At 39.2% G+C, this 27,742-nt stretch overlaps 1 protein-coding gene across 1 annotated transcript in view; it reads left to right on the forward strand.

The window, feature by feature from the left end:
* Nucleotides 1-17,974, forward strand: part of STK39 (serine/threonine kinase 39) — a 228,171-nt gene extending 210,197 nt beyond the window's left edge. The window contains exons 17-19 of the mRNA XM_023743558.1: nucleotides 4,028-4,092; nucleotides 16,591-16,649; nucleotides 17,631-17,974. Coding sequence (XP_023599326.1) covers nucleotides 4,028-4,092; nucleotides 16,591-16,649; nucleotides 17,631-17,715 — 209 coding nt within the window. The 3' untranslated portion in view covers nucleotides 17,716-17,974. The remainder of the gene's footprint in view (nucleotides 1-4,027; nucleotides 4,093-16,590; nucleotides 16,650-17,630) is intronic.
* Nucleotides 17,975-27,742: the final 9,768 nt, after the last annotated feature.

Consider the following 27,742-nt stretch of genomic DNA (forward strand, 5'->3'; position numbering starts at 1 on the left):
AATAACAGGGTAAATCTTTTATTATTGTTAGTAAGCCATAATTTTGCATCAGTGTTAAAGCAGTATCCATGAGAAACCCACCCTCATATCGTCTCCTTTCTCCTTACTCAGAGCTTGGATTCTCTGTTCTCACCCGTTTTTCTTTCTGTGCACTCTCATGCTGCCTCTCTAAGCAATGCATTATACAGAGCAGGTGTTCAAGGTATATCTTTGGCTAAAACAATGTTGTGACATCATCACCTTGTCAGGTAACCCAAGCTCTTGGGTTATCTCAGAAATTTCTTACTAGGGAAGCACATCAGACTCCGTGTTCACTGGTGTGCGTTTCCACACAGCTTTTGTTTGGGGATATCTCAAATTAAATAAGTCAACTCACAGCCACCAGAGCATCAGTACTATATAAGGTTGTTGTGAAATATACTGGTATCCAGGGAGAAAAGTGTATCTTTTGACTAATCAGAATACAAACATAGTAAAATAGTCACTATATGACTGTTATTTTTCTAACTGTCAAAATGTGGGGAGTTTGAGTAGTGCCCGGGTTTTATAGAGGAAACTGTCTGGAGAATGCCTGACACCGTGTGTCAAAGAAACATCAGCTCTGCTGCCTTGCCTGTGTTTACATTTGGGGAGGTATTAAGCAGCAGCATCTTTTTCATATGCCTGTTAATGATATTAACCCAGTTTCATAAAGCAGAGTACTTCCCATACTTCAAACCAAATGTAATCCAAAAGAGCAAATAGAAACTTCTAGCCCTGACAGGCATTCAAGACTAAAGCATGACTCAGGAACACAAAAAATAGCTTGCTCACAAAGGACCATGTAGCCCCAGTGGTAGGGCTGCAAGGCCACAACCCTTGGAGCCTCTGTGAGTGTTACCTGTGTCTCGTGTGGCCGAGACAGAGAAAGCCCTTGTGGCCGAAGAGAGAGGGGTGGGAAGGGACGGCCTCAGAGAAGATTACAGAGCCTGTTAGACACCCGCGGGATGAGTGTTATTTGGGGAAAGCCATGAGGGTTGGAAATGAGTTGATGGCCTCTGAATAAGCAGGTTCAGAAGCCCCATATTTTTTGGAAACTAGGATACCTTAAAACGTGAAGTTCGATGCTATGAGCACATACTTGAGAAGCTCTAACAACCAGTCCTACCTACCCAGCCCTTTCTTCTCAGCTCACGTTCCAGGTAAGGAGCATTTTTATTGTGGAAACCCAGGTGCACAGTCAGGAGAAGGGAGAAAGCGGTGACACCCATCTTTTTAATGAGCATTGCTGCTGGGAGAGAAATTAGCATCACCCTGAATTTTATGTGATGTCAGTTAAATGAAGGTGTTTTATAGCACTTTACAACAAATTAGAATCAACTAAATTGAAAATACGCCTAGCAGCTGGGATAAGTAATCAGGTAAGAGGCCAGTTTTGCTATTTTTGCTTTGAGCTGAAGACAGAATTTGAATTTCTAATATCCCCAAGGTTCACAGTTGGGGAGCGTGGTTTTTCCGGGATGATTGTTTAAGATGCTAGCCACTCAGTCTTGCCCTCCCGTCTACAGCTTGCTCAGCCATGATCCTTGGAAATCGGCCCGAGGACACACGGAGCAGAGAGGGTTGTGATTAGTGCAGGACAGCCTGCTTTTGGCGGCACTTTAGAGAACAGACTGGAAATAGATGACCCAGAACAAGGCAGTAAATCATCCACATCAACTGAGAGACTTTCATGAAAGGACTGGGATTCCTATAAAGACTTTATGGCCACTTGTGAAATCAGCCCCAATCCAAGGAGCTATTAGAACACTCTCATGTTGTCAGAAAAAGCTGCTGCAATTTGCATACCCAATGCCCTGACATCGTCAGTACTGGCGTTGGTGGGCAAGGCTTTTCCCTCCAGGAGCTCGTGTTTCTGGCTGGGATCACTTTAGCATCTGAACTATGTCAGGAAGCTGGCGAGGAGGCCAGAAGAAGTTTGGTGGTGATAACTATACAGATTGGAGGCCCAGGACCTACCTGATGTGTGTGTGAGTTTGTGTGTGTGGACAAAAGAAAGAGGAGATTTTTACCATAAATGAAACTTTGCAGATCTCTCCGAATGGAAGTGTTAGGAGGGCCACAGAGGGAGATAAAGGATGCTTGTCATTACGGTTCAGAAAGAGAAATAGGCCATGTTGAGTACAGTAGTCCCCTTCTCCCTGGTTTTGCTTTCTGGAGTTTCAGTCACCCATGGTCAACCACGGTCTGAAAATATTCAATGGACGATTCCAGAAATAATTAGTTACATTTTAAATTGCACTCTATTCTGAGGAGTATAAAATTTCACACCGTACAGCGCCGATCTGACCCAGATGTGAATCCTGTCCAGGTCCTCCACTCTATATACGTTCTCTGCCTGTTAGTCATTTAGTAGCCATCCTGGTTGTCATAGTGACTGTGGCAGTATCACAGTGCTTTTGTTCAGATAACCCTTATTTTGCTTAATGGCCCCAAAGTGCAAGAATAGTGATGCTGGCAATTCAGATATGCAAAACAGAAACTGTAAAGTGCTTCCTTTAAGTGAAAAGGTATATATGTATATATAGGGAAAAACATAGACTATATAGGGTCTGTACTATCCACAGTTTTAGGCATCCACTGGGGTCTTGGAACATATCCCCTGTGGATAAGGGGGGGACTACTGTATATAATTTTCAGTTTTTCCTCTTTGCAGCTGATAGATTAAAACGGGTGGGGAATGTTCGGCCCACCGGCCATAATAAGGCCAACGAAATCATTTGGTCTGGCCCTGCCAAGGCATTAGGGGTGAGTTAATTAAATGTTTGACCAAATATAGCAGGCTAGTTTTTAAGTCGATAATTTTGCATGGTCCACGAATGATGTTATAAATATCCAAATGGCTTAGCAGAAAAACGGTTCCCCACCCCTGGATTAAATGAAATAAACTCATTTGCATAAAATCTATGTATCTAAGTTTTCAGTTAACCTCAGTGTAAAATATAATTTGCAGATTTCTTTCTACTTGTAAGCATTGTACTTGAAACACTTCTCAAAATATTCATACATTTATTATGTATCTTAAATGTTTTTATCTTAAAATATTCCGATAACTTTTCAGATACCTAATTAGTGAAGCAGCAGATAATTTTGATAATGAAAAAACTCTTCCCAAATTTCTTGGATAGTAACTGCTCCTTTCCTAACCAACAGCCCTCACCCGACTTTCAGTACTTTACATGTTAAGTTTGGGTATGGAGAGAGGAAGGCATTAAATCTCTGTCATCATTACCTTTGGTATTATTGTTCATAAACTGTACCCTAAGCCAGCAGGAAGGGCTGACTCTACTAGAGCATCAAATATATCCTGACACCATGGAGAATGGGGCAGGTCTCTGATGAATCCAGCTAATGGTGGAAACATATCTTCACTATGGAGCTTCAAACTGACAGCCTCGAGTGCTCGACCCTGTTCACACGACTTGGGAAGTGTTCAAGGTGGCCCTTCACTGGCCTGACAGATCACTGTGCTCCGAAAACATTAAAACATATGCCCGAGTCATACAGGTTATCTATCCACTGCATTTTGTGGCTTTGATAAACATGGGCGCAGAAATTTGAGTGAATTTATAGGACAGGAGTTCAAATGTGCTGACCTGTTATTTCCAAAGAAACGGTGTGGTCTCCTCTGTGTTCTGCGCTGCCCTCTCCTGGCTCCGGCATTTCTTAGTAATCGGTGATGAGAAAAACCAAGTGGTGGAAACACGTCTGTCATTTCTACTTTCCTCACTTTATTTTCTGAAAGTGAGGTCAGTGTACAGTTAATTCTAAATCAACTGCACATTATTAATTCTGATGTACCGAAGATATAAGTTGGTGTAGGAAATACATGAGAGTAATTTGGCCATTTATATGGATTTCACAATGTCTGTGAAAAATAATTTTGCAGCTAATTGCATCATTAGTCAAATTTTCTGAATCATTGATGTGAAAATCCAATGTTACGGGAAATAATTTGAACACTTTTCTCCATGTTTGTATTTTTCAGTGGCTGCTAATTTACAGAAGATTGTAGATGACCCCAAAGCTTTAAAAACCTTGACATTTAAGTTGGTAAGTGGAAAGTTATGGAAAGAAGGTAAATCTGCTGCCATGAGGTGCCATCAAGGAATAATAATAGAGTTTCATACCCTGCTCCGTAATTTTATTGCTGCTGATGTTTCCTTTCGGGATCCATTTTTTGCATCCATCATTTGCCTGTTCTACATTTGGGAACATTTTCTGATCATGACCAGAAATTTCCTCTTCTGTCAGCATAGCTTGTCCTTTTACCATTACATCTTTAATGAAGAGTGGCCACTTGAGAATCTTGAACACCATGCCATTTTGCTTTCAGTTTTTATGGCTACTTGACCATATAGAACAAAATTAAACTGAATTCCAAGCAACTCTTTTTTTTTTTTCAGGTTTAAAACATTTATTATTTGGATGATGTATTTCATCATTTTCAGTAATTTGTTTTTTAAAGAGAGTGTGTGTTTTTTCAGTCACAATTGACATACAATATTAGTTTCATGTTGTACACACCATAGTGTTGGTAGACCTTAAATTGCTTGCAGCATTCTGTCCCTTGATACAATTAATTTAGGATTTTTAAAATGAGTCACTTAATGTACTGTTTGCTAAAACTTTTACTAACGCATTCCTGAAGCTAAATGGTTCTAACTTAAAAATGAGGCTGATTATTATAGAAATGGTTTAGGTAATTGGAAGCAATTGTAGAACAGTTCTCTGAAGGCTAGTGAACAAAGACAACATCTTAGCTCCACATTGCAAATCGCGGTAACAGTTTCTCACAGGAGATACTCCAGCAGTTTTTTCTGCACAGTTTTTCTGGATTTTTAATAGAATAATAGGGGTGGCCACAGAGATACAGAATACTGAGCATTTTGGGGTCATTGTGAAACCAAGCAAGGGTGGAGAGAAGTCCAGATAGACAAAAGTGACTATTTCTTGAAAGTTTTAACAAGCCTCCCATTAAGTACCCAGTTGTAAACTATAAATTAATTGTATTAAGGGCCAGTCAGAATGCTGCAAGCAATTTAAGGTCTAGAGGATCAACACTTCGCTGTATGCAACATGTATTGATGATCTGTTTCTTTTATTTCTTCTCAAATTTAATAGAAACCGTGCATGGCCAAAAATGCTAAGTGATTATTAGTTACAGTAAATGTTTGCCTGGTGCTAACTAGCTTTCTGGTCTTGCTTCTCATCTAGTTTCGGGTAGGTAGGCTATGTATGATCAAAGATCTGCACAGAATTTATCTGATGAAATTTGTTTTGCTCCGATAATTTTAAAAAACCATCTTATTCAGACATAGAGTGATAAATTAACAAATTGAAAATTTCACCTTCTTGCTTAGGACTCCTCTGTCACCTCTTATGTTTCTAATTCACCTACATCTTTGTAAACCACTTTCATTTACATGAAAATATGTATTGATGAGAAAATGGCACCCTGTGCCAGCATTTCAAGCAATATTAACATTTTTGTATTCATTTTTATACCATTAGAAAGTAGTTATAACAGCACCTCCAGAACATTTCCCTGTTTGAACATGTAAATAGAGGATGAGAGACTAAAACTCTCATGCTGGCGTATTCCCCCGTCTCTCAACCTGCTTACCTATAAAACAGGGAGAGCAGCCCTGCCTCTTGCCTACAACTGTAGGTTTCATATAATGGCCGCTAGAGTGTCTGTGAACGGAAGGGGAATGTGAAAGTCCCTCTCATGTCCTACTTTAATCAGTTTTCTTTCCTGGATTCTCTCTCTTGATTCTGTCTTGGGATCCTCTTATCTTCCAAAACTGACCCTCCTGCCTACACCTCGCCAGCCCCTAGCTCTGCTTACCACACTGAGGCGGTAGCCGGAGTAACTCTTCCACAATCGCCTGCTCCACTTGGTTCTTCGCTGTCCTCGTCTAAAAGTCAATCCCCTGAACATGGCTGAGGAAGCCCTCCCTGGTTGACTTTCTTAATTTGACCAGCCCCCATGCATTTATTCTCTTTCTCTGTCCCCTCCTGCTTTCATCTGTTGTTAGCCCTTTGTATGTACTTTTCCCTCTATTAAAATAACTTCTTCCCCAACTTCTTCAGGGCCTAGACATGTACCAATTTTCTGCCTAATTTTTACTTTCTCTGATTTCCAATCCTGGTTTAGGTGCTCCTATATTCTCCTCCACAAGGATTATATTGTACTGACATTTTATAGACTCTAATTTATATCTCTAATAAATCTAGAGACTTTGGGTGGATAGAGATTTCTGTCTTAGATCCCCCAGTGCCTAGCACAGTGGCTGGCACAGCAGGGGCCTGATAATTAAAATATATCAGAGTACAAATCTCACTTAGAAAAACTTCAGCCTAATCTTCATAGGACACTGGCATCTTGGTTAAAGCCACAGAGATCAAAGTATTTCATAAGCATTTTTCCTCATAAGCCACTGCTACTTGTAGCACTTTTATCTGTCACCTGCTTGTCATTTTAATCTCAGAGCTTTCTTTGCTTTTTGAAGGAGACCGCTAGGGGCCTGAATTTGTCTAAAGAACTGTAGTATCTTGGTACTGTGGTCTTGACGTTGCTAGACAAAGGTTTCACTCGGGGTGATGGGGACACTTTAAAAAATTACTGTTGCCTGGGTCCTGCTCCAGATAAACTAATTTAATTGCTCTTGGTGCAGCCTGGGAATTTCGAAAACACCCCCTGGTGCTTCCAGTGTGGAGCTGAGAAGCATTCTGTGTGTAGGCCCCTCCTCTGATCTCTCTCCTCTCCCCATTCCCACACTATTGGAAACATTTGGCTCAAGTTTGAAAAGATGTCTGTTCTTATCTTGTCTGTCTGCTTGTATGAGAAAAACAATGGCACAAGGTGAAAGGACATTGGTTACATAAAGAAGTGCTATTATGTTTTTCTCTGCCCAATCTTTAGCTTCAGATCTTTAGCTTCACTGGACAGATAAGTGAGGTGTGATTTCCATTGTTGACATGGCCAAGGACAGGCAGATCAGAAACCTTTTTTAAAAAGCACTTTTAACAAAGTGGTTCAGGCATAGAGGGCATTTCAGCTCAAATATAATTTGCTTCAGGTTTGACATTTCTGTACTATTTTGTTGTTGTTTTAAGACAAGGCTCCATAAATGTCATTTAAGTCATTTTTAAATTTGTTACCTTGCAATTTTTAAAGCAAATGAGTCTTGCTGCTTTCATGTGGAAGTTTTGAAATTGCATTAGTGCAAATCTGAAGTAAGAATACAGATTGTAAGTACATGTAATTTGCACCCAATTGGTACACATATACATGAGCATTATATATTTTAGTTACTGAAGTTGAATAACATGCATTGCAGATAGCAAATTTAATGAGTATTTTGCTAATTAACAGTAAAAGGGCCTTCCCTATCTTTGGAGGGTTTCCGCTTTGGCGTACTTGGCGGCTACATGACTAATGTAACATTTTTCAAAGAACAACAGAAAGCTGGGAAACTGTCAGTTCAGGGAGATCCATGGAGCGGCTCTCAAACAACGGCTCTCCAAGTGTGGTCCCAAGACTGGTAGTGCCAGCTCCACCTGGAAGCTGGAAACTTGATAAAAATGCAAATCCTAGGGTCCATCTCAGGCCTGAAGAATCAGAATTTCTGGGGGATGGGGATCTGTGTTTTAACAATCTGTCCAGGTGATTCTGATCTAGGCTAAAGCTTGAGAACCATTGCTTTAAAGGAAACTTGGAGGTTCACTAGGGTAGAACAGTGGTTTGCAAACTGTACCAAACCTTTGAATCACCTGGGAGCTCAAATATCCCAGTGCCCAGGCCGTATCCCCCAGACCTATCAAACCTCTGGGGTGGACACGGGCATTAGTATGTTTTCAAGCTCTCCAGCTAGTTCCAACGTGCACCCAGGTTTGGGGTGAAGGGATCCTTGTGGGTGACACTGGAGGATTCAGCTCCTCCACAGGCCACACCTGCTGGTCTGGCAGGAGGGGTGAGGAGGTGGGGAGCATCAGGAGTGCAGACACTTGAGTGAGCGCATGCATCACTGTACTGCCATGCTGGGTTCCTGGTACTGGATACATTTCCCTTTGAAGCTGAGGTTCACAAAATGTGGGCCTTGGAATTCTGGGGTTCCTTGAGACCCTTTTTAGAGTATACTGGGTGTGAAAACTCTCATTATAATACTAAGATGTTACTTGCCTTTTCCATTGTGTTGACATTGGTAGAAAAGCCCTGGTGGGTAAAACTGCTAATGTCAGCATGAATCAAGGCAGGAACCTCAAACTGTACCATAGCCATCCTGTTATTCACAGGCATGCGCACACTCAGTAACTGTTAAAAATTTAAATCCAAAAAAAGCTAGTGTCATTTAAGAATTTTCCTAATAAGGCAAGAAACATAGATTTTATTAAATCTGTCGACTTGAGGACACATGTTTTTAATGTTGTGTGTGATGAAATGGGAAGCACTTCTTCAGTGACTGAAGTCAGTGGTTGTGCCCAGGAAAAGCACTTGTGAGATTGTTTGAGTTGTGAGCTGAACCACCCATTTTTTTTTCTTGAAAGAATAACTGACAAACTATGGTTATTCAGACAAGGGATGTGGCAGACATTTTTTCCAAAACGAACCAAGTAAGCCTGGAAACTCACGGAGAATAATGACAGTTTTATTGTTAATAATTTTAGCTTTTGAACACAAATAGGATTTTGGAAAACTTATATCTGCCACTCTACATTTGACCACATCAATATTGTAGAAAATTGATGAGAACCAACCATATGAAGACTCACTGAACAGAAATTCTATAACTAAGGATATAAAGAAGACTGGTAGGAGGGACTGATACACAGAACCAGCAGGTCCTACACCCACATGTGGCAGTGAAGAATCAGAAGGGATATCTTCTCTGAGCAGACCCCCCTGAGGAGGAGGGGTCCCAGTGGGGCACTAGTGCCAGGAAGGGGAGTCCCCATAACATCTGGCTGTGAAAACCAGTGAGGATTGCATCTGAGTGAAACAGAGGGCTGCTGGAGTTCCTTTTGAAGAGCCTGCACATGGACTTGCAAACACAGCTCAAAAAGTGCCAGGGGTCAGAAGCACTGGCAGGCATCATTGCTCCCTGCTCCTTTGTTGAGCTCTTTTCCCCACCCAGCCGGCAGGCATGCACCAATTCTGAACTCTCCATTAAGCTGGCTAACACTCTTCCCCTCTGCACTGGTAACTCCCTGAGACCCCACCCAACTCATGTGTCAGGCCCAAGCCTTCCAGTGGCTTTTGCACACAAGCAGCATGCCTCGGCTCACACTGTGAACTTTCCAAAATCTCCCAAAGGTCTACAGATCCCAAACAAGCAGTGACTGGCTTCAGTGTGCCTAATACTAAGCAGACACAAGCCTGGCACAAGTGGCCCCCAAGCGCCTTTAAGTCCAGCACAAGTGGCAGCCAACGGCAAATCACTCTGTAGCTCCCACCAGGGGGCCTACACCAGAGCACCTCCCAACCAGCTCCACAAACAAATCCAAAGGGTGGACTTGGCTGGCACATAAGCACCTGCACAATAGCGTGTCCTCTGTAGTCACGGCCAGCCCTCACAGCCAATCATCCTGAGGATCAGCACTAACAACAATCAAGGCTCAGCTACAACAGTTGGGCACATAAAACCCAGACCTAGGACACTCCTGGAAGACTCAACTCAGATGGCCAAGGAGACTGCACCCCTAGGCCCCTACCACTTAGGGCCACTCTGCCAAGACCGGGAGATGTAGGGAATCAGCCAGAATGAGGAGACAAACATGTCCCAAATGACAGACTAGGTCAGATCTCCAGAAAAAAAGAATGAAATGGAAATAAGCAATCTACCAGATATAGAGTTCAAAACACTGGCTATAAGGATTCTCAGTGAACATAGGGGAAGAATACATGAACTCAGAATTTCAACAGCGATAGAAACCATGAAATGCAAAATAAAATATCTGAAGTTAACTAACAAGCAAAATAGAGATGACAAAAAAGTTAAAAGTAATGACCAAAACATTGACGTGCTGGGGTTAAGTAAAATTATAGTGATTTTAGAATGTGTTCAAATTTAAGTGATCATCAACTTAAAATGGACTGTTATAAACATAGCTTGGTATATAAGAAGCACATGATAACTGCAAGAGATATACAGGAAATAAAGTGAAGGGAATTCAAACATACCATAGAAAGTAGTTAATTAGCAAGAGAATAAGAAAGAAATAGATAACTACATAAATAATGAGAACATTATTAAAATTGGTAATAAGCATACCTATCAATAATTACTTTAAATCAGTGGTTCTCAACCTTCCTACTGCCGCGACCCTTTAATACAGTTCCTCATGTTGTGGTGACCCCCAATTTCATTGTTACAAATTGAACATAATTAAAGCATAGTGATTAATCACAAAAACAATATGTAATTATATATGTGTTTTCCGGTGGTCTTAGGCGACCCCTGTGAAAGGGTCATTCGACCCCCCAAAGGGGTCTCGACCCACAGGTTGAGAACTTCTGCTTTAAATGGACTAAATGCTCCAACCAAAAGACATAGGGTGGCCCAATGGATTAAAAACAAGACCCATAAATATTCTGCTTACAAGAGATTGAAAGGTACACAGACTCTAAGTAAAGGGATGGAAAAGATATTTCATGCAAATATAAAGGGGGGGAAAAAGCTGGGGTAGCAATATTTATATCAGACAGACAACACAGACTTTAAAACAAAGGCTGTAACAAGAGAGAAAGAAGGACATTTCATGAAAAAGGGATCAATCCATCAAGAGGATATAACTTGGGTACATCTATGTACCCAACATAGGAGCACCTAAATATATAAAGCAAACATTGATGGACAAAGGAGAGATTGACAGTCATAGTAGGTATCTTTAGCATCTCATTGACATCAATGGATAGATCATCCAGACAGAAAATCAACAAGGAGATAGTGGCCTTAGAGCCTATGGACTTAAAAAAGTATCAGTTATAAGTGCACATGAAACATTTTCCAATGCACTTAAATATAGACCTCATGTAAGGCCACAAAACAAGTCTCAATAAATTTTTAAAAATTGATTCTTCTTCTATCATAATGCTATAAAACTAGAAATCAGTGACTATTAGGAAACTGAAAAATATAGTAAGGCTAAATAACATGCTATTAAATAATGAATGGGTTAACAATAATATCAATGAAGAAATTAAAAGATACCTTGAGATAAATGAAAACACAATGACCCCAAATTTATGGTACACAGTTGAAACAAGAAAAATCTCAATATACCCTTCAACCTATAAGGAACTAGAAAAAGAGGAAAGGACAAACAGTCTAAGTGAGTGGAAGGAAATAATTAATAAAGATCGGAATGGAAATAAAGGAACTAGAGACCAACAAAATTGATAGACCTTTATTTAGCCAGATTCATCAAGAGAAAAGAGGGAGGGTACAAATAAAATCAGAAATGAAAGAAGTTATACTATAACTTGAAAATCAAAAAGATTCCAACAACAAACTATTAGAAGTAATAAATGAATCAGGTCAAGTAGCAGTATATAAAATAAATATTCAGAAATTAGTTGCAATTTTATTCATTAACAAAATATCAGAAAGAGATATTAAAAAGGCAGTCCCATTTACAATTGTGTCAAAAACAATACCTAGGAATAAATTTAAGCGAGGTAAAAGACCTATACTCAAAAAACTAAGACATTGAAGAATGAAATTGAGTAAGATACAAATAAATGGAAGTATATACCATGCTGTGGATAGGAAGAATTTACATCATCAAAATGTCCATACTACCCAAAGCAATCTTCAGGTTTAGTGCAATCCCTATCAAAATCCCAATGGTATGTTTCACACAACTAGAACAAATAATATTAAAACTTCTATGGAACCACAAAAGTCCCCGGCTGGTCAAAGCAGTATTATGCAAGAAAAACAAGTTGGAGGTATGCTATCTGATATAAAACTATTCTACAAGGCGGTCCTAGCATAAAAACAGACACACAGATCAATGGAGCAGAATAGAGAGCCAAGAAATAAACCTACCCTATGTGGTCAATTAATCTATGACAAAGGAGGCAAGAATATATAATGGGGAAATGATAGTAAATGGTGTTGGGAAAGCGGACAGATACATTCAAAAGAAGGAAACTGGATCACTTTCTTACACCATATACAAAAATAATCTTAAAATGGGTTAAAGATTTCAATGTAAGACTCAAAACCATAAAACTCCTAGAAGAAAACATAGGCAGTAAACTTTTTGACATCTATATGTCTCCTAGGGCAAGGGTTTTTGCACACTGAAGGTAACCATCAACAAAAAGACAATCTGCTGAATGGAGAAAATATTCACCAATAATACATTCAATAAGTCAGTAATGTCAAAAATATATAAGTAACTTATACAGCTTAACACTAAGAAAACAAAGAAGCTGCTTTCAAAATGGGCAGAGGATATGTTTATTGGGTGACATATGAAAAGATGTTCAACACCATTTATCATCCACATCATTTATCATCTGGAAATGCAAATCAAAACCATACTGAGATATCACCTCACACCTGTCAGAATGGCTATCATCAATAAATCAACAAACAAGAATTGGCAAAAGATGTGGAGAGAAGGAAACCTTATAATGCACTGTTGATGGAATTGCATATTGGTGCAGCCTTTATGGAAAACAGTATGGAGGAGATTCCTCAGAAAATTAAACATAGAACTATCATATGACCCAGCAATCTCACATCTGGGTATTATCCCAAGAAATCCCAATCACTAATTCTAAAAGATAATTTGCAGCATTATGTACAATAGCTGACATCTAGAAATAACTGAAGTGCTCATTGGTGGTGGAATGGATAAAGAGTGGACATATAGACAGTGGAATATTACCTGGCCATAAAAAAAATACAACAGTGAAATCTTGCCATTTATAACAACATGAATGGACATAAAAGGTATTATGCTAAGTGTATGAAGTCAGACTAAGAAAGACAAATACCATTTGATTTCATTTATGTGAGTAATCTATAAAAATGAAAGCCAACAAAACAGAAACAAAGTCATAGACATGGAATAAATTGATGGTTGCCAGGTTGGGGGGAGCGGGGCAGGGCAGGTAATTGAGAAAGGTAACAGGATTAAGTACAAATTGCCATTCATAAAAATGCCAGTTATAAAAACAGTCACAGGGAAGGGAATATAGCCAATTATATTTTATAACTGTGAGTGGTGTCAGAGTGTACTACACTTATTGAAGTCACCACTTTGTAAGTTATATAAATGTCTAATCACTATGTTGTACACCTGAAACTAATATAATATCTTTTGTCAACTATAATGGAAATTTTTTTAAAGAACCATTCAAAGTGCAAGGGTAACCATTGGATTTCAGTGTAGCAGAGTATAGAAAGTTCAGTGCTATGATTTTAGATTCCACATTATAACTAAGCTTTAAGAAACTATCACTTGCCCAGTTTTGGTATTCTAATAAACAGTATCCACGAAGTGTCTAGAAAGGCTATTAAAATACTCTTCCCTTTTTCAACTACAAATTGTTGTGAGCCTGGATTATCTTCATACACTATTCAAGGACAACAAACAATAGATTGAATGCAGAAGCAGGTATGAGAATCCAGCCATCTTCTATTAAGCAAGACATTTAAAAGATTTGCAAAGTATAAAGCAATGCCAATCTTCTCAAATTTCTTTTGTTTTGGTATAAACTGTAGTTATTTATAATAGCTTGAAATGGGTATATTTTATGTTTAATGAATTAGTAAATGAATATTTTAGAAATTTGTTTTAATTTTTAAGGCAGTATAATGAATATAACCTACATAAACATTGTTTTTTAATATATTTTAATAATGCTTTAACATTTAAATGTTTAAAATAAAAATTAAAACAGAAAAATTTAGTATCTATATAATAAAAACCTAAACGACCATTATGGTGGAATGACCAGAACGACCGATCGCTATGATACGCACTGACCACCAGGGGGCAGACGCTCAACGCAGGAGCTACCCTCTGGTGGTCTGTGCGCTCCCACAGGGGGAGTACCGCTCAGCCACAAGCTGGGCTCACAGCTGGCGAGCGCAGCTGTGGTGGCGGGAGCCTCTCCCACCTCTGTGGCAATGCTAAGAAGTAGCAAGCTGAGCGGTAAGGAGCAGCGAGCAGGCGGGCGATAAGGAGCAAGGGGTCCCAGACTGCAAGAGAGATGTCTGACTGCCGACTTAGGCCCAATCCCCACAGGGAGCTGGCCTAAGCCTGTAGGCGGACATCCCCCAAGGAGTCCCGGACTGTGGAGGGCGCAGGCCCAGCTGAGGGCCCCCTCCCCCATCCCAGTGCACTAATTTCATGCACCGGGCCTCTAGTAAGACTATAAAGGGATCCTGAGACCAAAATGTTTGAGGGTCTCTGCTTCCTTTTCTCTAGATTTCAGAATCATTTGCATGTTGCCCCATTAGTGTTTTGCAGGCCACAGTAAGAGAGAGATACGGGCTCAGCTTGGGCTAAAAGAGAATGAGCGTGGTAGAGCATGGAGAAAGGGCTGAGTGCCTTGAAGCAGAGCCAAACGACCTGGCCTGTGCCTCTTCGCCAGGAAACAGAACAGGCCAGTGTAGCTGCAGGAGGCAGTGGGGACAGGGAGTGGGATGTGCACCCCCTGAAGATTCCCTGTGAGCTATGCCCTCAATAACCACTGGCTTGGTCACCCACTCGCCTTGTAAATTCCATTACTCTTCACAAAAAGGATTTAATATTTCTCTTTTATTTCTATTCGGTTTAACCAACACTGGATATTTTGTTTTTCTTTCTCATCATCTTAACCTGCTGTCATTCACATGATCAAATTCCTGATGTAGCTTTCAGATGCACTGATGTGCTTCACACTCGGCAGTCTGACCTTTGCACCTGCAGCCATCCTTTGTTCTCAGATGTTTGTCAGTTGCCTATTAATTATACAGATTGTCTCTGTCCCTTTCAGTGGGTTGAGTAAATAACATTGTTAAACCAATCTGCCTAAACATTCCCTTCTTCTCTCCTGCTACTGCAAACAGTGAGCGTAGAATGAGAAAATTGGTAGGGGAGGTGAATATGACAGTATCAGTATAAAAAATGCCCACCAGAAAATCTCAGCTGAAAAGCCTTCTATGCCTGTAGTACTTTGTTGAAAGTGATAAGGGAAGGACTGTTTCTGATCTGCCCCTGGCAATGCAAACAATGCAAACTGTGCTTTACTGAATATCTTATCTGTCAAGTAAAACCAGAGAAATCACTGGATAGGCACAAAGTAAACATCTTAAATGCTAACTAATGTTCCTACTACCCTTTAGGCTACTGATTTTCTTATGTAAGCATAACTACTCACGCTGTTATTTTAAAGGTAATTATTTTAAAATATTCAAGTTATATGTTCTAATTAGCTGCTTATGTTAAAGGAAAATGCTGGGGTTGACAAAGGGCTGAGTTTATGTACTGTTTTGTGGAAGCAGTGCTAAGCAGGCTCATTGTGATGTTTGGAAAGGGCTTTTCTGTTTCCCCCATTGCAAACTAATTATTTTGACAATGATTTAGTAAGAATTAGGCCAAGAAAAGGTTTGTATGGTCCTTTGGTAATTTGTTGCCCATTTTCAGGCATTCATCAGATTTTTTCTCTCCACTGGTGGTACTTACATAATATTCAATGGTGATTTGAGTGTCGTGTGTGTGTGTGTGTGTGTGTGTGTGTGTGTGTGTGTGTGTATGTATGAAAGAGAGGGAGGTGCAAAGGAAAATAGAAATAACTTATGAATTAGGACCAGTGAGAGGTTTGATGGGCAATGGCTTATTTCTAGTTCCTTATTTTTCTTCCAGTTCGTTATTATTTTTCTTCAAAATCAAAAAGTATTTGGCATACTATAATTTGAGCCAATTGTAGGCAATTAGTATGTCCTAAATTATTAGAAACAAAATTCTTTCTGTTATGGGAAAATGACATATTATGGTACCTTTTCCTGTAAAAATAACTCACTGGGACTTAAATAACAGTTATCTGTGAAGAACCATTCCTCTACATGGTGACTACTTTTTTTTCTGGCCAGTTTTACAGAGGAGATGATTTTGGTAAAAAAACAAGTTTCCCTTGAGTGATTTCCTAGGTCTCAGATCTCTTCTCATTTTCATACTACCCTTTTAAAAAGTATTAACGAGCCCTAATTTTGAAAGTATATTTAAAAATCATTGTAGTCGTTGAGAATTTATATGTGGTTTCTTGTCAGTCAGATGGTTCATTGGCAGTTCCAAAGCTGAGAGCCTGGGCACAGTGGTATTTTAACTGGGTTACCCATCCCTTCCCGTTTTCCGTATTTGATAGCATGAGGTTTCTTACAGCACTTAGCACCCAGTAGTCATTTTGGAGTTTGATTCTTCTGGAAGAAGGGGAGACACGTGGCCCCATATTGAACATGTCTTTTCTTGGTTCTGCCATCACATGAACAATTCTGTAAAAACCAGCACTCAAGGTGTCGGGGTTTTTTTGTTTTCCATTTTCAGGCTTCTGGCTGTGATGGATCTGAGATTCCAGACGAAGTGAAGCTGATCGGGTTTGCTCAGTTGAGTGTCAGCTGATATATGTCCCTTGAGGTGCCCTGATCTGTCATGCCTCCCTCACCACACTCCCCCTCAACCTTTCCCTCCCCACGTCCTCCCACCCCCTCACTCCCAGTTCCCAGCAAAATCTGAAGATTGTGAAGAGGCCGGCTTCGACGAAATGGGATAAAAAAGAATTTTTTAAAACTTAACACTCCGAGTTCTGCTTTATTCTCTAGCAAGCCACAGTATAAGAACAAGCAAATGCCACAGCTGCACGACTGTTGCTCATTTTTCCAAAAGCTATTTAATATTCTTAGCAATTAATTCGGATATCCCTTAAGTGAAAAGAATCTGAACTATACTCAGGTGGTCCTATTTATTGGCAACAAAGTGAATTTTTTCTATCAGAAGCTCTTCTTTCATTTTTGTTCTTTCTGTTATACTTTAACTGTATATCTGACAATGCTGCCTCTTTTATGTTGTATTTAGAAATTAATATACTTATAAAATTAAGATTTATTAGCCAAACTTGAATTCTAGTTTTAAAACTGACTGTGAATTTTATTTTTCATATATTTATGCATTACACACCTTAGCTAGGAAAAGAAAAGTTTTTGATTATATGCTTCTTGTAGTAAATCTCTTGTTATTTAAACAAAAAAGTTTTCAGGTCTATCTTTGGGAGTATTTATAACTTCTGATTTTTGAACTGACTGAATTAAGAACTAGGATGCTTATTCTTTTGGTTTGTTTGCCTAAAAACCAATCCACAATCTGATTGTCTCCTGGGGGAGGGAGGTGCCTTGCAAACTTTCATATGAAGAATGTGCCTGAGGCTGCTTTACTCCGGAATAGCCTCAGATCCAAAACATCCTCCACATACAGTGGCATCTGTAAGTGTTGCTTCATTGGAACATTTAGAAAGCTATACAAAATGTTGCCATTCTGTTAGATTGCTACTTATGTACCCATCTCTGATTTGACTTCTCCTTAAATGTTAGGATTTGTTGGCCCAAAGGTGATAAACTTGAAAATACCAGAATCAGAGTTTTACTTGAAATTCTGCAGAACACCCAGATGGAGTAAAACAAACAAACAAAAACAGAAAACGTTTTGTGCAATGACTAAAAAGGTGAAGTTTCAAGAATAAATAATGTCAACTCAAGTAGCCCTCTGCTGGACTACATATTAATGTAATTGCAAACTTGGGATTTTCAAAATTGGAATCAAAACTTTCAGGGAGGTGGGCTCCCCGGGATGGTACCATTTGCTCTTTCCTTGCTAACCCTAGATATGGCAGCTCTTTAATGTCCTTTAAAAAGCAAATATATATTACTAAAGAAAACAAAGTTCTTTATAATTGCCTTGTCATAATTGTTAAGGTGTTCTAGAGCCATTTGCATACAATTTAATGTAACATCATTCCATTCTATTGTTTACACAAAGATTACTCAAAGATGACTGCAAAGGTAAAAGGAAAATAAAAGTGTATTGCACAAAGAAACAGTGTCACTTTGTTTTGTTCCTCCTTTAGGAATCATCTGCCTAGTAAAAATTAACTAGAGCAAGCATGTCAAACTCAAAGGCTAACACAGGCCAAATAAACAAGGTTTATGTGGGCCGCAAAAAAAAAAAAAAGCTTAAATTTTTATAGAAACGTAGGTTTATTTCAAAAAGTGTGGTATAAAAAATAAAGAACCATAGCAATGATAAAATTAATGTTTTCTTCCTGATACTTGGCATCTCTTCTCTGCTACTGCCTTTCCTACTTCGGAGGAAATCTTGTTCGTAGTGATTATTTTCAAAATTGACCCAAGGTGAATGTCAGTAATTCTGGATCTGACAGGAGACTTATTTCCTTTCATAATTGTAAATAACTGCTCACACCATTGTATTGGCTGGGCCGCAAAAATATTCGTTGTGGGCTGCCTGCGGCCTGTGAGTTTGACATGCTTGAACTAGAGAAAAGTGTTCTGGAGGAAGAATAAGGCATCCATCCAATCAGAATCAGATTTGACAAATAAATTTGCCTGAGGAGAAAATGAAAAATAAACATTCACACTTCATGCTGGCTGCCTTTGAATTAAAACCATAGGGCTAAGAAGGTAGGATGATGACATAGGAAGACTCCGAACTCATCTCCTCCAAAAAACATATAAAATCTATATCTACAGACAAAGCAGTTCCCCCGGAAAAAGAACTAAGGACCAACTGAACAGCTTCTGCACACAGGAACGGGTAGGAGAGATGTGAACCTCCCCTCCCCCGCCCCCAAACAAACTGATCTGCAGTTGGGAGGGATCACTGAGGGGCCTGGGTACAGACTCACACACCCTGGGACACAGCAAGAACGTGGTTTAAAGGGCACCTAAACAACATGAGAAAGAAATCCATTCACTAACCAAAAAGCATCTGCCAAACAGGAGGGGAACTGAGGGAACTCTGCTTTGTCAGAGGCACCAAAAAGTGCCATTTGTTGCACTTCCCCTCCACCTTGGCTGCTTGAGCAGGAGCATAATCCAGGTGCTCTAACCAGCTGGCCAAGGTTATCTCCGTGTGCGCCAGGCCCACTCACCAGCCCCTGCAGCACACACCTGCTGCAGCTTGCCCAGGGCCCAAGCATGCCCCAAGAACAGCTCAAGCCATCTTGCTAAGGCGACCATGGCACAGCTTGCACCTGGTACTCCCCGTGGCCCTGACATGATGTGCCCCTGGGATTTCCTGTGGCCAAAGCGCAATCCACCTCCATCTACGACCTGCTGGCCAAGGCAGCCCCCGTTTGTCTCTCCCCCCTGGTCTCCCCGCAGCTCCAACTGCAGCTAGCCTGTCACAGATATATGGCACACCCAATCTCCTCTAAGGCCTGGAGAAGCTGCTGTTTAGCCTAATTCACAGAAACAGAGAGAGACAGCCAAAATGAGGAGAGAGATACATTTTTCAAGTGAAAGACAAAGACAAAACACCTCAGGAACAAAACTAAATGAAAGAGAGGCAAGCAATCTTCCAGATAGAGTTCAAAACAATGGTTACAAAGATGCTCAGTGAACTCTAGAGAATAGATTAACTCAGTGAGAACTTCAACAAAGATAGAAAATATGGAAAAGAACCAATCAGATTTGAAGAATACAATCACATGAAAAATACACTAGAGGGAATCAACAGATTAGATGAAGTCAGGAGGCTGGAAGACATGGTAGTGGAAACCACTCAATTAGAACAGAAAAAAAAATTTTAAATATGAGGATAGTGAGGGACCTCTAGAACAACATCAAGCATACTAGCATTCACATCATAGGTGCATCCCAGAAGGAGAAGAAAGAGGAATGGACAGAAACCTAATTGAAAAATAATGGCTGCAACTCCCCTAACCTGGTGAAGGAAATAGACATCAAGTACAGGAAGCACAGAGATTCCCACAAAAGGAACCCAAAAAGGTCCAAACTGAGACACATCATAATCAGAATTCCCAAAGTTAGAGAATCTTCAAAGCAGCTAGGTAAGTACAGGGGATTCTCGCGTAACACTTACCAGATGACTTTCAGCAGAAGCCCTGTAGGCCAGAAGTAATAGGACAATATGTTCAAAGTGATGAAAGAGAAACTTACAGCCAAAAATACTCTATCCAATAAGATTATCATCCAGAATTGAAGGAGAGATCAAGAGTTTCCTGAACAAGCCAAAGCTAATGAAATTCATCACCACGAAAATGGCACCATAAGAAATGTTAGACTTCCTTAAGAGGAAAAGTCAAAACTAAAAATGCAATGTACAAATGAAAAAAAACTCACTGATAAAGGCAAAGATTTAGTAAAAGTAGTGGACCATGCAATTATAAAGCGAGTATGAAGATTAAATAACAAAAGTAGTAATATCATATTTCACTACAGTAGTACAGTAAGGGACACAAGCACACAAAACATGTAAAGTATATAAAAAAGAAATAGAAAAATAACAAAGCCCCTAAGTTGGTAGAAGGAAGGAAATAATAAAGATCTGGGAGGAAATAAATAAAAACAGAGCAATAAAACTAAAAGCTGTTTCTTTGAAAGATAAATAAAATAGATGAAACTTTAGCCAGATTCAACAAGAAAAAAAGAGGATCCAAGTAAAATAAGAAATGAAAGAGAAGTGTAAACAGACACCATAGAAATACAAAGGAATATACAAGAACACAAACAATTACATAACAATAAATTTGACGACCTAGAACAGGGGTGGGCAACCCCTGGCACGCGTGTCAAACATGGCACACCAGTAACTTTTGCTGGCACACGAAACCCTCTCTTATAATCTTCCATTTACAATTTTTTTCTTAATATCGACTTTTTATTTTTCAGATAAATTCAGTGTAGGTGCATCTTAGATAAATAAATAATTTTTCATAACAAGTTATCTTAAAGACCATAGACATGAATTGACGAGAGAGGGGAAGAGCAATTTCTATGCCTCTGCCCTAACTCTCCCTGCCTTCCTAGATCCAACCAGTGTTTTGGTTTCATCCACATACGCTTGTGAATCTTTGTTCTCAGTGATGAATTTTGTTAAGTCTCGTAATAGCAGTAGCCTGACAGATGAAAGTAGTAGCTCGTGCATATCTCTGAAGGTCACGAAATATAAACCTGATGTAAAATCTCTGTCATCAGTGATGCAGCAGCAAAAGTCCCACTGATAATATCAAATGGAGTCATAAAGCCTTCTGTCGGACTATCAGTGTACATGTATACATTAAAAAATAAATGTATTTTTCATCATCATCTACTGTGTTTTTGTTGCTCGAATGAATTTTATTATTTCTTCAAGGTTCTTCACATACGTACACCTTAAGAGATATCAAGTAGGCGTAACATGTTCTCAAAAAATTAGGGTTGGCACGCAGAAGAATTTTGAGTCAGATTTTACTGGTTTTGGCATGCACTCACAAAAAGGTTGCCTACCCCTGACCTAGAAGAAATGGATAAAATACTAGAAACAAAATCTTCCAAGACTGAATCAGGAAGAAACAAAATCTGAACAAATAACTGCTAATGAAATTAGATCAGTCATCAAAACTCCCAACAAACAAAAGTCCAGGACCAAATCACTTCATAGGTGAATTCCACCTATCCTTCTCCAACTATTAAAGAAAAAGACAACAATGAAGAGGAAGGAAAGCTCCCAAACTCATTCTACAAGGCCAGCATTACTTTGATACCAAACCAAGACAAAAAAAACATTGCAGAAAAAGCAATTATAGACTGATATTCCTGAACAACATGATGCAAAAATCCTCAAGAAAATATTAGCAAACCAAATCCAGCAGTATATTTAAAAGATCAGAAACAATGATCAGCTGGGATTTATTCCTGGGTTGCAAGCTTCATTCAATATCTGCAAATCAGTCAACATGATACACCACATAAATAAAATGAATATATGATCATCTCAATAGATTAAGAAAAAGCATTTGACAAAATCCAACATTCATTTATGATAAAAACTCTCAAGAAAGTAAAGAGGGAACATATGTTAACAGAATAAAGGCCATATATGATAAATCAACTAATATTCTCGGTGGTAAAAAGCTGAGAGCTTTTTCTCTAAGATGAGGAACAAGACAGCATTCTTATTAAGCATAGTATTAGAAGTCCTAGCCACAGCATTAGACAAGAAATAAAAAGCATCCAAATTGGAAAGATCTATTACTATATATAGAAAACCCTAAATATCCCACATAAAATTGAGGAATAAATTCATTCAGACCCTGGCCAGTGTGGGGGAGTTGGTTGGAGTGTAATCCCGTACACCAAAAGGTGGCAGGTTCAATTCCCAATCAGGCACATACCCAGGTTATGGATTCAATCCTTGGTTGGGACACATGTGGGAGGAGGTTGATGGATGTTTCTCTCTCACATTGATGTTTCTATCTCTATCCTTCTCCCTCTCTCTCTAAAAAATAAAAAACTGTACATATATAAAAAATACAATTAAAAGAAAAACCAAACATACAATATATACAATGTTTTGAACACTTTCCTTTTCTAGTACATTCAATGTAGGCCCAGGAGTAGGTTACATGATATGAAATGCCAGTCAGCAAGGAGCTGAGACACGGCCCAGTTACTCTCACTTGTGGTTTAAAAAGATACACTAAACAAAGTTAAAGTTTAAAGGAATAACTGGACTACATATTCTTTAGCCAATCCTCCATGACTGTTTCTCTTAGCCAAGCTTTCAATTAAAGATGACATGACAGCAATACGACGTTGGGGTTCTGCTCACTGGCAAAGACCTAAACTTCACTAAATGCAGATATTTGGTATATATTTGAACAGATTCATGTGCTTTGACAAACAGGATTGTTTACCACCTTTTAGTAAAATCAAGGCACCCACATCTCATACATCTAAATACATGCAAGAAATGTTCTGTATCCATTGTGCCTCTACTGTGGTCAACTGGCAAAGATGTGAAGTGGGACATTCCCTTTTATTTTAACTCTCATACATTGCTCTTATATGAACAAAATGGTTTTCTGGATGAAGGGAGAGGGTGAGTGAGAGAAAAAAAAACACATCCATGTAAGAGTGAAGTGCAACTGAGTATATGTCCTGACCAGGAATTGAACCTGCAACTCCTGGTGCATGGGACGATGCTCCAATCAACTCAGCCACACCAGTCAGGGCTGTTTTTGGTTTTTGTTGGGTTTTGTTTGTATTTAAAATCACTTTTAGAAAGGCCTATAAATCATGTATGATGAAAATTTAATTTAAGAAATTATCTCTGGGAAGTTCCTTATATCTTATATATCACGTATTTGTAAATATGTTAGGTGGCCATCTCATCTTGTCTGATTGAGTAGGGTGAAGTACTAGTCTGTAGGGGAAGAGCTAAGAATTCCCTCAAAAAACAAATGTAGTCCTATATACAATGATCTTAGCATGGAAAAATTTCACATCAGCATTTTCAATCACTCATTCCAATAATGTACCTATGGTCTGTTTAGTGTTAAGCAGTTGCCTCCCTGGTGAACCCTTCAAGTTAAAACTAGTAAGCAGAATCTACCTTTAAGTACATTAGAGACATTAGTGATGGTGAATCTGAGACAACTGACATTGGAGGGCTTCTGCCAAAAATTAGGATTTGCATTCCATGTTAAATGAGCTTAGGTCTCTTTTCCTGGAAGTATATTTGATAAGCAAAGCCGTTGTGTACTGAGGCCCATTTAGTTTGACAGCAAAATCATATGATTAGTTTAAAATAAAGATGTTTATCATCCCTTATAGCTAAAGGATGCTTCTAGCTTATCCCAAAGTGGCCTTATACAATTACAAATCAGCTTAAAGGAACTCAAATATACCTGTTTTTCTGCTTCACACATTTTTTATCAAATCTGTTAGGAAATCCTACCTAACAATTTTGACTCTCACCAAGATACTAAGGGGCAAGTAGGGTAGAAGTCCTGTGCCAGGGTGCTTAGTACTAGAACATTCCCTCAGGGCCAGAATGTTCCAACTTAGAACTATGTAACACATTCCAGGGTTCTAGGTTCTAGGTTTCAAGAGCTCTATCATTAGGCCTAAAAGCCATAAACAAAAGGCTTTTTTTAAACTCTCACCCGAGGATGTTTTATTGATTTCATTGATTTTAGAGAGAAGGGAAGGGAGAGAGAAACATAGATGCCAGGGCAACAAATGGCTTTTAAGTGACAGTGTCCATTGTGTATTGGCATAAACTAAAATATTTACGTGTAAAACATTTGTGAGGCCTGGCCAATGTGGCTCAATGGTTGGAGCTTTGATTGACACCCCCCCGCCCCCCCCCCTCCACACACACACACACTAAAGGGTCTCAGGTTTGACTCCTGGTCAAGGGCTGGTGCCTGGGTTGTGGGTTTCATCCCCTGCCTGGTGGAGGCGAAAAATCAATGGGAAAAATATCCTTGAGTGGGGATTAACAATAAAGAAAGTTTATGAGAGTGTTTCCTTTAAGCTGATGTAATGTTTCCTGGAGTTTGCCATGTGGAATGTGTACCACTAGGAATGATTAAAATGTTAAATGTATGTAAATTGTGTGGACTGTAAGAGCATACATTTAAAATATGATAAAAGTGATTGACTTCCCTCAAAGGCCCTATCCACACCCAAAACACCACCAAAAGGGGGGTGGGCGGAGGGAGAATAGAAGGGAGGCTGGCACTCACTGAAATAGACAAACCATTGAAAAAATGGTCAAAAGTACTCGTTTCCAAAAGGCCCAGTGATTGCCTAGATGCTATTTTGCTACAGAGAAAACGCATGTCAAATAAGAGTGATGTCCCTTTATCTGCCTTCATGTGCCATGCTCACCAAACCTAGCCAGGGCTAGTTTGGGGATCTAAGACAAGTGAAGAAAAATCTGCAAAATTCGGTCATCAGCTACTGTGCACTTTGTGCCAACCTAATGGGTGCTGTTTATATTGTGCATCCTCAGGTGAACAAGCTAAGAAAGACATAAAACTTTCCCTACATGAGTTGTAGCAGACAAAGCAAGCATCATTAGCTGAGGAGACTTATTGAACCCATAAAATTTAGCTCATAACTCATCAAATGGCAAGGAATGTTATTAAAAATTACAATCTTATGCTTTACTATTTGAATTTGCTACAGAATAATGAAAGGTCAGTAACAGACTAATCATTCCTATAGCATATGTATTCCTCATGTAGAATACTGGTTTGAGAAACCAAGACTTGTCATTTGTCACAGAGGCAACTGGCTTATTGTTTAAGTAGAATGTTCAGTAAATAAATGGGTCCACACTCTGGGAGATGATAGTGGCCTTCTTTTAAAAATGCTATAGAGTAGACAATGCTCTGGCCCAACCTTCACCCAGATAAGCAATTTGACATTGAACAATTCTGGCAGAAGCACTTAGATGTGTTAAGTGGCGTTAAGTTCAAAATGAACAGGTGACCAGGTTTAGTGCATTCAGGTAGATTTTTCACATACGTAAGTCTTTTGTTCTCCTCTCCCTAAATTCTATGGGATTCTAAAAAAGGAAGTGAATCAAAATGAAATGGAGGATGAGAAAAGTACAAGTGTCTGGCTTACTGAGATGCCAATGCTGTTCATGCATATTATTGGGAAAGCCTGGATTCCGATCCAGCACTCTTTATCTTCTCGGTCTAGAACGTTGCATGAAGCACACAATGTTATCAAAGCATACATATTATCATGTTTTGTATATATTTTATAATATGTACTATCAAATTTCTATATATTTGATAATATTTGTATATATTCGATAATATACACTAATCTAATTTGATTCACATAATAGTCCTGTGATAATGTGTATTTATGCACTGAGTAACAATGCAAGTTCCATTTCTTACTGTGGGTTGTAACCAAAAAGTTTGAAAGCCACGGCTTTAAGGCACTTGGAATGTTTTGTTGTTGTTATTTTGCAGCCAAAAGCAGTCACTCTGGTAAGCACTTTACAGCATCTCATTTAATCTTAGACAATTCTATTGGTTAGGTTTTATTACCCCACTTTAAAGATGAGAAAACTAAAGCTTGAAAAGAGTAAGCTGCTTAAGGTGACACTGCAAGTACTGGAATATAAATTATGGGAAAAGCCACAATGTAAAAGGGAGACCTTGAAATCTAGTCTGTTGTCCAAGATATCTGGCAGGGGAACCTGGAAACCTATAGGGAGAAAAACTATAAAACTCTTGAGCTCCCACCAGGTGAGGTGCTCAGACTAGCTGAGTTGCCTGCTTATGCTTTATGCCAAGTGTATTTTTTCTTTTTTTTTTCTTTTTTATCACCTAAGGACATTTTTTAATTTTTTTTTCAGAGAGAGTGGGGGGGGGGAGAGAAAGAAACACCAATGTGAGAGAGACACACTGACTGGTTGCCTCCTGCTTGCACCCCAACTCAGGCCAGGGATCGAGCCTACAACTGAGGTATGTGCCCTTGACTAGGAATCGAACCCAAGAACCCTCCATCTGAGGACCTACACTCTAATCACTGAGCAAAACCTGCCAGGGCACGCCAAATATATTCTTAATAAATTTGCTTGCTTTGCTTCGACACTGCTTTCTGTCACTCATCTGAATTCTTCCTGGAGAGTGTGACAAAGCAAAGGAGTGGGAGAACCCCCTCTGACTCTGGTAAAATATCTGGTTCTAAAGCCTGTTCTCTTCATCACGTCAGACAACCTCCCTACATAACACAAGATACACTTGACTGCAGGTTTCCTCTGGACCAGGCACTAAACCAAAGACTTTTCCTACCTTACCTTGCTGGAACCTCACACAACTCTAGGAAATCTATATCTTTATCTGCATTTTTTAGATGAGGAAATAGACGTATAGATATCTTAAGTTCTCCAAGGTCAGCCAGCTAATAGTCAATAGAAGGAAACTGAACCCAAGTCAGTCTGACTCCAAAGCATTTGCACTATACCTTGGAGAGCTGCCAGGTTTTGTGGGGCCTGAAGTTTATACAGTTTGGGGTAGGGGATCCTTTAAGTTTTGGGTACAAAATTATTCTTAGAAAATTTGATACCGTGTTTTGGAAGGGGACCTGAAGATTATTCCTGGTAACTCTGCCATCTGAGTCATAGATGCTGCACTTGTGTTTCATTTCATGAGTCGTCTTACAACTACCTTTTGGGTATGTATACAGAACTTTTTGTGATGTGGCTTCCAAATCCAGGAAGGTAAGTAATTTTTCCCAAGATCAAAGAACCAGAAATACTTGTTTGAGAAGGGACAGTGTCAATCTGATTCATCTTAAATGCCTTTAAAAAATAAAAAGAATTTAAATAAAAAATAAAGTACATTTTTGGTAATACAATTGTAATACTAAATGGCTTCTGCTTTGGCTTTGTAGCTGTGTGATTTCACCCAAGTTCTGTTTCACTTCCCTAAGCCTCAGTGCACTATTTTTACATTGAAGGGGATTAATTAGTTGATTATTAACTTCCTTTCCAATATGAACTTTCTCAGGCCTAATTGAGCAAGGAACAAATAACCTAGTTGCTACTTGACTGAACTGGTTCATCCTTTCTGCTGCAACAGTTGAGCTGTTGCTGAATTGGGCTTTAGAAATTTCAATCAGCTCATCAGAATCCTTTGTTATACAAAGAG

This window comes from Myotis lucifugus, unplaced genomic scaffold (assembly GCF_000147115.1).
Source record: "Myotis lucifugus unplaced genomic scaffold, Myoluc2.0 scaffold_5, whole genome shotgun sequence".
Lineage (NCBI taxonomy): Eukaryota > Metazoa > Chordata > Mammalia > Chiroptera > Vespertilionidae > Myotis > Myotis lucifugus.